This window comes from Alexandromys fortis, unplaced genomic scaffold (genome assembly GCF_014885135.2).
Source record: "Alexandromys fortis isolate MF-2015 unplaced genomic scaffold, M_Fortis_MF-2015_v1.1 scaffold_9, whole genome shotgun sequence".
Classification (NCBI taxonomy): Eukaryota; Metazoa; Chordata; class Mammalia; order Rodentia; family Cricetidae; genus Alexandromys; species Alexandromys fortis.
Genome location: NW_026067892.1, coordinates 361,220 through 372,336, shown reverse-complemented (window position 1 = coordinate 372,336; position 11,117 = coordinate 361,220). Strand labels below are relative to the sequence as shown.

The 11,117-nt window shown below is 51.0% G+C and overlaps 1 protein-coding gene across 1 annotated transcript in view; it reads right to left on the bottom strand.

Annotated features, from left to right (window-relative positions):
- Kifc1 (kinesin family member C1) overlaps nt 1-10,708 on the bottom strand; it is a 14,663-nt gene extending 3,955 nt beyond the window's left edge. The window contains exons 1-8 of the mRNA XM_050139685.1: nt 10,545-10,708; nt 9,764-9,979; nt 3,882-4,019; nt 3,695-3,794; nt 2,965-3,018; nt 2,417-2,467; nt 1,843-2,240; nt 5-851 (exon numbers count right to left, since the gene is read on the bottom strand). Coding sequence (XP_049995642.1) covers nt 5-851; nt 1,843-2,240; nt 2,417-2,467; nt 2,965-3,018; nt 3,695-3,794; nt 3,882-4,019; nt 9,764-9,979; nt 10,545-10,562 — 1,822 coding nt within the window. The 5' untranslated portion in view covers nt 10,563-10,708. The remainder of the gene's footprint in view (nt 1-4; nt 852-1,842; nt 2,241-2,416; nt 2,468-2,964; nt 3,019-3,694; nt 3,795-3,881; nt 4,020-9,763; nt 9,980-10,544) is intronic.
- Nucleotides 10,709-11,117: the final 409 nt, after the last annotated feature.

The window sequence follows — 11,117 nt, the reverse complement described above, 5'->3', positions numbered from 1 at the left end:
AGAGATCTGCCTGCCTCTGCCTCCCAAGTGCTGAGATTAAAGGCGTGCGCCACCATCACCCGGCTCCTCACCTCTTTTTCACAGGAAACAGGGACATAGCGTGCATTGGTGACGGTGAGCTCCTCACTCCCTGGACCTGCTCGACGAATCTCACACTCGCCCCCTTGCCCCTTCCGGGTCCCAGTGGCTAGCAGGTCTCGGACGGTCTCATTGTAGATCTCTACGTAACTTGCCACAAAACTGTATGTCCAGCCCTGGCCACCCATCTCCTGGGCCACGGAGAATAGATGCCGCAGGGCCCGAGGGATCAGCCCCTCCAGTTGGGGGTCTCCCCCAGGCCCACCCTCCATAGTGAAGGTCTTGCCACTGCCTGTCTGTCCATAGGCAAAGATACACACAGGGTAGCCATCCAGTGCTGACTGGACAAGCATGGAGATCTCCTCAAATACTTCCTCCTGCTTGCTTCCTGGTGGGAATACCCGATCAAAGGAGAAATCATGGCGGGTAGTGGGTGCTGGTGCCCCAGTCAGGGTGGCACGTCGATCATCAGACCGTGAGACGCTAAGGTGGGTAGGGGGATCAGAGGGTCCAGCAGGGCCATGGGGAAATAGGAGGAAGCCAGGGGATGGAGTAGGCTCCCCTGCAAGGACAGGGCGCACCCGGCAGAATACCCGGATATTGCCCTTGAGTTCCTGCAACTGGTTGTGGAGTCGACGGCGCTCCATCTCCAGGCCATGTAGCCGGTCTCCTTGTTCAGCCAGTAAGGTCACCTGGGCTGCGGTCTTCTGCCGCAGAGACACCACCTCTGCTTCGCTACTTGACAGAGCGGTTTCTGAGGCCTGTAACCTCCTCTACCCAGAGCAGAGGAACAAAGGTGGGGTACAAATAGTAATTAGAACAAGGATTATGCCAAAATGGGGTAGGTCTCTTGTTACATGGTTGTCACAGTCCGGTAAAAAGGTAAGAAAGCCAGGCGGTGGTGGTGCACACCTTTAATTCCAACACTGGGAGGCAGAGGCAGGCAGATCTCTGTGAGTTTGAGGCCAGCCTGGTCTACAAGAGCTAGTTCCAGGACAGGCTCTAAAACTAGAGAAACCCTGTCTTGAAAAACAAAAATAAAATAAAATAAAATGCAGAAAGAAAATGGGTGTAGGGGCTGGAGAGATGGCTCAGAGGTTAAGAGCACTGACTGCTCTTCCAGAGGTCCTGAGTTCAATTCCCAGCAACCACATGGTTCACAACCATCTGTACTGAAATCTGGAGCCCTCCTCTGGCGTGCGGGCATACATCGAGGCAAAATGTTGTATACATAATAAATAAATCTTAAAAAAAAAAAAGAAAATGGGTGTAGAGCTGCTTGGACTACAGAGATCGCTCAGTGAATAAAAGCATCAGTGTGAAAGCCCTGAGTTGACACTCCCAGCATGGAAGAGAAGCTGGGCATGGCTCCATGTACCTATAATCCCAGCTCTGGGGAGCTGAGATGGGCAGATCTGGGACCCTACTGGCTAGCCCAGCCAAAACAGTGAGCTTCAGGTTCAGTGTTCAATTGCTGCCAAAAAGAGAAAGAAAGAAAAGAAGGTGCGGAGCCCCAGCACTAGGATAAGGAGTGTGAAGGGCTGGCCAGGAAGACACCAGAGTGCTATCAGAAGTGCCAGGCGTCGGCCTCGAGTCATTAGAGACAGTAGTGCCAGCTAACTGGAGCTCCAGACTGCATGGGCACGGGAAGAGGGAGAAATGCCCGAGATGTGAGCAGGTAGCCTAAGGAGATGGAAGGCCTCCTGAGGTTTCTGGGAGCCTGAGGAGGGGAGGGAGGCAGCACTGTGAGAGTCCAGCCCTTACCTCTTGCTCCTCCAGGCGGGTGGCCAGTGCCTTCTGTTCCTCCTGCAACTCCAGCTTTTCTTTCTGGAGCTCCTGAACCAATCTCTCCTTGGTACCCAGGCATTCCTCCAGCTCCAACACACGGGCACACAGAGTCTCTAGCTTCTGCTGGCTTTGCTCAGCCTGGGTCCGAACACTGGCCAGCTCCCCTGCCAGGGTGTTCCGCTCTGTCCCCAGCACTGTGGCCTGCTCTTGGGCTTCTTTGAGTTGCTCCCGAAGCCCCTGGTTCTCCTGGTCCAACTTCTGAGTCTTCTCCCGATAGCGTTTCAGCTCTTCATTGAGGTCACATAGCTGGCCCTTCAAGTCCCAGGCAGGACGTTTACCAGGTCTCTTCCCTGCCACCATTGGGGCAGCTGATGCTGACAAGGCACAGAAGAGGTATGGGTCAGGAGTCTGCCTCTACCCGCAGGCCTCTAGACCTCACACCACATCCATCTCTCTCTTCTCCAGACAGGAAGGCAGCAGATCTTTTCTGGGCACTCACCACCTCAGCTTCCCATCCCAGCCTCTCACCCAATGTTTATGTGTCACCTACTGCCAGGCTTCTGGGCAGGAGCAGCAGGAGCGGCCTTCGGGTTCTTCAGCACTAGAGAATTAGAGTTGACATGGAATCATAGGTTGGACTTGCTAGGACACACCTGAGAGGTCAAGGCTGGAGAATTGCCAGTTCAAGGTCAACCTGAGCTCTAGTGAGACTCTAACGAATAAGCACAAAGGCTGAGCAGTAGAGAGCAATGATGCTCTCTCTCTCTCAGAGAACCCAGGCTTGGTTTCCATCGTCCCTGTCAGGAGACTCAGAACCGTCTGTAACTCTAGCTCCTAAGGATTCAACACCTCTGTGCACATACCTGCTTATACACATAAAGTAAAATTAAAAAAATAATAGATCTTAAAAAGAAGCCCAAGGGTTGTGTGTGATGTGACTTCATGGTGGAGCACTTCCTGACATGTGCAAGGCCCTGACTTGCTCCCCAACACCACCCCTCCCCTACAGGAAAGACTTGCAGGACCAGAGCTCTTCAGCAGCCCCTCTCCCTCACAGGGACCCAAACCCCTGGTCAGCCCCCCCTTACGCACTATTACCTGAAGCAACAGTAGCACAACCACGAGGTCCTGTCTTCTTAGGGCCTTTCTGAGCTGTCCAAGGATGCAAAAGAGGAAAAAGTACAACACCCACTGCTGTGGGACTCCATCAGACAACAGCCTGCCAGACACCGGCCCATGGTGGGCACGGGCTCATGCACTCTAGTGCAGATGAAAACTGTGCAGCCCCTTTCTGCTGGATTCTGGTCCCGTTCCCAGCGCACTCAGAGGACTGCGGATTGCTGCTCTTACTGTGAGTTTGTCCCCAGGTAAATAAACCTTTGCTATTGCTATTCTCCATTCTGGGCTATTGTGGAACTCTTCAATACGGCTACAGCCCACTCTTGGGTAGCATACAGATACGTATCTCCAGGGTTAGAGAGAACTCTCCTCGTTCTGTGAGTCTCCAGCCAGCTTCTAATGTCCCTTGTAGGACCAGACACCACTCACTATTATCAAAGCTCAGCCAGTAAAGAGTAGGCAGAGCGATGCACGCAGTAGCTGCTACTCTTCGTGTGTGCGTTCATAGCGTGTCTCCCCAGACTCTTCCCAGAGAGAACGGCTACCCCTGAAGAGCTAGACTTCGGAGAAGAACTTCACTTAACAACCTTTGTGCCTTTGAAATTCTGAGCCAAGTGAAAAGTTAGTATTGACTCAAACTAGATAAAATTTGGAAGAAAAAAGAGAGCGGCTCATGCCTCACTCTTGGTCCCACCCACCCAGAACCCACCTGCAGTAGGGCCCTGTGTCTGTGACACTGTGCTGGGCACTGCTCCTCTGGGGCGGGATGTGTCAATTTTAGTCACTGCACCCAGGCCTCGTGTCCGTTTCTGGGGAGAGATAAGGATGGGGTTCCACAGTGACCTGTCCTTGTCCCTCCCCCCTTTCTTACTCTCTGCTCTCCAAATACATCTCACCTTTGCAGGTTCCAAGGCATCCTCCATCTGGTCAGGACCCCTCTTGAGTTTGCTTCCTGGAAGGGGCAGTCGGGAGGAGGCCTTGACCAGGGTTGTCTTCAGCTCGAAGTTCCTCTTCACTTCCAACAAAGGGGGTCTCTGTTAGAAAAAGAGGCTCTTAAACCAGGACCAAGCTGGGCATGGTGGCACATGGGAGGCAGAGGCAGGCGGTTCTCTGAATCTGAGGCCAGCTTTGTCTACAGAACAAGTTCCAGGACTGCCAGGACTAGGCAGAGAAACTCTGTTCTAGAAAATCAAAACAAAAGACAGGGTCAAAGCCCATAAACTCCTCTTCTTTGGAGCCCCCCAACCTTAATTTTCATTCTTGACTATCAGCAAGCATTAACTGAGTTGGGCTGTATGCCAGTTACACAGTGCAAAGGGATGGCGAGCATACGAGGAGTGGGGCTACCTGCAGGGGGAGCTAGAGGGAGCTGCCACAGCTACAGACGATATCCTGGAAGACAGGCAGACTAACACACAGTACAGCCAGGAAGCCAGCAGGCCTTTCTAGTTAAAGCTGGGACCATACAGTAAAGGAGAGCCAGAGTGCCATTTTAAATGCGTCCTCTCTAGGCACCACTATCAACTACTTAATTCTGCAAACGGGGGAAGGCAGACACCAACTAGTGGAGGTTGTTAGACCCCTCAGACTGCTGTTAGCCACCATGTGGATGGTAGGAATTGAACTCAGGTCCTCTGCAAGCCAAGTGTGCTAAGCCATCTCACCAGCCCCTCAGCTTGCTCTCTTATACATCCGTGGCCTTATGTATCACCACCTGTCTAATGATGGCGCCACCCATAGTGCAGTCTTCCCACACCAACATAAATCAGGACAACTCCCCAGCTAAAGTTTCCACCACTCAAGTCCAATTGGATCAAAGACCTCAACATACAGCCAGCCACACTGAACTTTATAGAAGAGAAAGTGGGAAGTACACTTGAACGCATTGGCACAGGGAACCACTTCCTAAATATAACCCCAGCAGCACAGACACTGAAAGTAATAATGAAAAAATGGGACCTCCTGAAACTGAAAAGCTTCTGTAAAGCAAAGGACATGGTCAACAAGACAAAACGACAACCTACAGAATGAGAAAAGATTTTCACTAACCTCACATCAGACAGTGATCTGATCTCCAAAATATACAAAGAACCCAAGAAATTGATCAACAAAAGATCACATAATCCAATTAAAAAAATGGAGTACAGACCTAAACAGAGAACTCTCAACAGAGGAATCTAAAATGGCTGAAAGACACTTAAGGAAATGTTTAACATCCTTAGTCATCAGAGAAATGCAAATCAAAACAACTCTGAGATTCCATCTTACACCTCTAAGAATGGCCAAGATCAAAAACACTGATGACAACTTATGCTGGAGAGGTTGTGGGGTAAAGGGAACACTTCTGCATTGCTAGTGGGAATGCAGGCTGGCACAACCCCTTTGGATGTCAATGTGGCGATTTCTCAGAAAATTAGGAAACAACCTTCCTCAAGACCCAATAATACCACTTTTGGGTACACATCCAAAGGATGCTCAATCGTGTTACAAGGACATGTGCTCAACTATGTTCATAGCAGCTTTGTTTGTCATAGCCAGAACCTGGAAACAACCTCAATGTCCCTCAAAGAATAGCTAAAAAAAAAAAATGTACAGTACATTTACACAATGGAGTACTACACAGCAGAAAATAATAACGACAGCTTGAATTTTGCAGGAACATGGATGGAGCTAGAAAACATTATTTTGAGTGAGGTAACCCAGACACAGAAAGACAGTTATCACATGTACTCACTCATAGGTGGTTTTTAAACACAAAGCAAAGAAAGCCAGCCTACAAACCACAATCCCAGAGAACTTAGGGAACAATGCGGACACTAAGAGAGACTTACATAGATCTAATCTACATGGGAAGGAGAAAGTAGAAAAATACAGATCTCTCATGAATGAACTGGGAGCATGGGGACCTTGGGGGAGGATTGGAGGAGGAAGGGGAGAGGCAGGGAGGAGAGCAGAGAAAAATGTAGAGCTCAATAAATATGGAATAAAATAATAATAATAAAGTTTCCACCACACATGTTGTTCTCAGGATCCATTTCAGGTAGTCAAGCTTGGCAACAAGCGCCCTACCTCTCACCAGCCCTTTAAGGTACAGTCGGACGCAGTCTTAAGGATGAACAGTTTGGGCACATGGAATAATAGCACTGTCCTGTTCAGGTCAATGGGACACCAGAAAGGGAGGAGGAAGCCTGCCAGAGGGAAGGAACTGCTGGCTGGTGTTGTGATGACAAGTCTGGACGCTCAGGGGAAGAGGCACTGTGAGGATCTGGAGTCAGGAGAACTGAACTGTGGATCACACGTAGGAGCACTCTCTGACCCTAGCACTCAGGTAACTGGGACAATAGGGTCATAAGTTGGAGGCTGGCTTGGCTGGACTACAAGCAAGATCTTGTGGGGAGAACAACAAAAAAAAAAAAAAAAAAAACAAAACTGAGCACTTGAAAATGAATAGAGATAGGAGAGAGAAGATGCCTAGCATCCCATGCAGAGACTGTATTATCCATCCACAGGGGCTGCTAACATCTGCCTCTGGCAGACACCGAGGAGTGGTGCACCCCAAGTCCGTGCCTTCTCTGTGCATATTTTCTAGGGTAACTGCCAAACTCTTGAATCGTACTGAGTGCCTGGGACAGAACCTACTCACTGCATCACTAGATGCATCACCTAGTGACTAAGTGCAAAGGATGCCTTTGGGTACCAGGGCTGCACGCTGATGGGACTCAGTGAAACTGTTTCCAGGGTCTGAGCACTGAACACAAGTCCCTGGGGAAAAGCAGGTGAGCATTAACAAAGCTGGCGGAAGCCAGTGTTGGTGTGATTAGGAACTGGCTAGGTTTGGGTGCGCAGGAGCTAACATAGTCTAAACTAACCCCAGGGTGCCAACTACAGTTCATTACAACAGTGGAGGAAGGTCTGATTCAGTTCAATTGTTTTTAACTATTGCTCTGGAGCGGGGGCTGGGTGTTGAGCAGAAACTTGAAGGTTTTGGGGGGAACTGAGAATTAGCCAGCCCACTGGCCAGAATCTGTAGTCTGCCCCAAACCCAAATTGCTTGTATAATGGCTGAGCCTGGGGCGTCAACCAGATGGACAGAAAGTATATACAGTAACTCAGCCCCTGAGGACAGATATGTTGATTTCAACACATAAAGGGCGAATCTGGTGGGCGGTGGTGGCGCACGCCTTTAATCCCAGCACTTGGGAGGCAGAGGCAGGCAGATCTCTGTGAGTTCGAGGCCAGCCTGGTCTACAAGAGCTAGTTCCAGGACAGGCTCCAAAACTACAGAGAACCCTGTCTGGGGGAAAAAAAGGCGAATCTGGAAAGCTCAATGAAGCCTAGAGAGGGGTTCTGACTACGGAAGCCCTGGCTGTCCCAGGTGTCGCTGACAGTGCGGGGACTAGTCGGTTCACCTAGTAGTGAACTTAATGCAGGAGAAGAACTAAAACATTTAATGACACCTGCAGGTCATCAAAGTGGAGTCCTGCAAGAATGAGTTGTGATGGCACAGAATGTGAACCGCCTCAAACTCCCGCACACATTACAAAGCCTAACGAACCAAACCAGCTTGGTCCGGCTTCAGGAAAAGAATCTTTGTAGGTGCGGCAGGTGCCTGTGGTTACCTGAGAAGGGAAAGAGGTCAAGCTCAAGGCTGGTCTAGGCAACTTAGCTTGGCTGTGTTTACCAGAGCTGGAAAAAAGACAAAAGACTTTGGGAAGAGCCCCTGAGTACTGTGTGCAGCAAGAGCCGCTCAGTCTCCTGCACAAAAACAGAAAGAGACCAGAGCAAGGCAGTTCAGAGGTAAGGGCGCTGGCTGCCAAACGCGACACCTAAGTTCAGCACCCAGGAAGTTGTTCTCCGCCTGACCTCTGCAAGAATGCATGGCACACGTGTCCCCCACCCCCACAAGACTTAATACATAGCTTTGCTTTGCTAGGATAAACTTACAAGCTGATAGCCGCACCACGACTTGAATTGTATGGTGATGCACACGGACATGGGCCTGCTATGGCCGTCTCCTTCAGCTACTGTGCACTTCAGCTGACTTTGTGCAGAGGTGTTAAAAGCTGTCCTGGCCAGCAATCTTCAGTACATAAAACCCAGGTCAGCCTCAGCTACACGGGTTGGGGGCAGTGGGCTATCCTTGAAAAGCCTGTCCTGGCACTAGCTCTTGTAGACCAGGTTGGCCTTGAACTCGTGGAGATCCACCTGCCTCTGCCTCCTGAGTGCTGAGATTACAGGTGTGCGCTAACTGCCACATACTATCTAATGATTGAGTAGTATCTACAAGCCATGTGCACACCAGGCTAAGCCATGACCAAGGTGGAACACGAACACGTGTGTAGATGACAGCGGTATACCACAATGTCAAAGAGGTTAGACACCCCTGACAGTGATGTCTAAAAGATGATGCCAGGGCTGGAGAGATGGCTCAGAGGTTAGGAGCACTGACTGTTCTTCCAGAGGTCCTGAGTTCAATTCTCAGCAACCACATGGTGGTTCACAGCCATCTGTAATGAAATCTGGTGCCCTCTTCTGGCCTGCAAGTATACATGGAAGGAATGTTGTATACATAATAAATAAATCTTTAAAAAAAAGGTGATGCTAACATGGTTCCCATATCTTTCTACAAAGAAAGTGACATCCCCCATCCCCCCCCCCAAAAAAAAGTCAGGCGTAGCGACCAGACACTTTGGTGGCAGAGCAGGTGCATCTCTGAGTTTGAAGCCAGTCTGATCTACATAGTCAGTTCTAGACCAGCCAGAGCAACATGGTTAAGACCCTGTTTCAAACAAACAACCTTATTGCTGATGAAAAGCATTACCTTTGGGGCTTGGTTTTTGTCCTCCAGTGACTTATTTATTGTGGATACCTCCAAGCACTATAAACTGTATTTCTCTCCCTTCCATAATGGCAGAGGCGGTGATCGACTCTCAGAAGCATTTAACATTCACTACAAGGAGACACACTCAACCCTTTCTCTCCAAAAGATCCTAGACGGAAGTTTTCCACTCTGCTCAACCATACAATCAGTGTACAGCCGACACTACAATTTCCTCCAACCCCCCAAAGCTCCTCTCTCCACAGTGCTCCCTGGCAGATATTGCCTTACACTCACTGCCCTGCTCTTTGGATCAAAATTTCTGAAAAATGGTATCCAGAGCAGGGTTTCTCCACCTACGGGTCGCCCCTTCACAGGGGCATAGCAAAACTACAGCTAATTGTTTTCCTTGTGGGGTCAGCACAACATGAGGAAGGCTGAGATCCACTGATCCGGGACAGTCATTGCATTCAATTATATCTTCTAAACAAATTTCACTTCCATCGTCCCCCACACTGCCATCCTCAAGCCGGGCAACAGTGGTACATGTTTTTAATCCCAGCACTTGGGAGGCAGAGGCACAGAGTTCTGGACTAGCCTGGTTACAGAGCAAGCAGCTTCATGATTTCATAACATGTTTCTTTTCTTCACTTGTTGAGACAGTGTATCGCTGGCCTTCAACTCACTCAAACCCTGTCTCAGCCTCTTCCAGTGGACCTCAGAAAGGTTTTGTTGCTTTTGGCAGGCGGGTTTTTGGATTAAGGGTTCCTGGGTGCTTGCCTAGCACCGCAGCACCAAGCTCCTCCTTCCAAGCCTTTAGTCCCCGAGCGAGCATCAGTTAATGGTTCTCCTCTTCCTCCTCTTCCTCCTCCTCCTCCTGGCTTTCTTCCCCTGAACTCGCCTGAACCCTTTCTCAGCCGGCATTCACTGCCTTCTTACAGAGTTACAAAGCTTACTGACTTCTGCCTCTCCAGTGAAGATCAGCTCAGTGGTGGCTGGGATGTCTGTCTCCCACATTAGTGCAGCTGTGCAGGGCATGCAGAAGATCTGCCAGTGTTGCATCAACAGATCCGAGAAACCTCTGGCATTTTTATGGTCACCTGTCAGTGTCTCCTTTTTGGCTGAGTGTACCAGAAAGTCTCTCCAAGTTGAATGCTGACTGTGGATCAATCTAAGCTGAAATATAGTAAGCAAAGAATGCAGGCTGGCATTTCCTGTCACTAGAGTTCAGAACGTTAATTGCAACACATACACCTTAGATGGGTGTGAGAGGAGCGGGATACCCATAAAGTATTCAAACAGTCTCACTGGGCAAAAGAAAGAGATGAGAGAATATTAAGTCCTTTATATAGATCGCCGCATATCTCCTCTCCCTTCCTCCACCCTGATCCAGCAGCAATGAGAATCAACACAACGGAGCACCGGCAGAGATGTGCCTTGGGACAAGGGTCAAGGCCTCTCGGAACCCTCGGTTCTCCCACAAGGCTATCTGTAAAGAACTGAGACGCAGAAACGCGTCGGATCCGCTTGACAATTCGAAATGGAGAATGCTGGAGATAGCTAAGCGCAAGCATGACAGGGGCGGCGGGCCAACATCAATGCGACCGTCTTGGGCGTCTCGCTGCCTGTCGCCTGCACGGCCTCGGCCGTCCCAGTGAACGTCCGAGACTGTACGGCCCTCCCCTGGCAGCCGGGCATGCATGCCCCGGGCCTGTCCCCAAGGCGCCTCCGCAGCACTCACCTGCGCCTGCATGTTCATTGCGGTCCGCACAGGACGGGAAGCAAAGGAAGAGAACAGGGGGGACGGCGCCCCGGGACCTGCGTCCTCTCACGGGCTCGTGAGACGCAGCCCGAGCGACAAAGGGGCCAGCAACCCGGCCACCTGCCACACCCGCCACTTTTGAATTTCAAACCGCCGCGCCGTGGACTCACCGCTCAGTCCGAAGGGGCCAATCCGCGCCGGCGACACGGCCGTGAACCAATCACAGCGCCCTCCGCCTGCGGGGCTCCGCCCTCTCGGCGGTTCTAGTTCCCGTCACCTCGGCGCCGGAGAACGGGACCCTGGGATTCCACTTCCGTATCTGCTTTTCCTGGCCCCTCCCCTTCTGGACGCGGAGCGCGCTGCACTTCCGCTGGGTTACGTCAGACGAGCGCGTGTGTGGAGGAGTCCGGTAGGGGAGGGGTCTGCGGGGACGGACGGCAACGCGCAAGTGCAAAGGCGCCCCCCGCAGCGCCGGGGAGGAGCGAGCGCCACCCAGCGGACTGTGCGGGAAATGCATTCCTCATCGCCTACCCTCTGGACCCGAAACGCTGC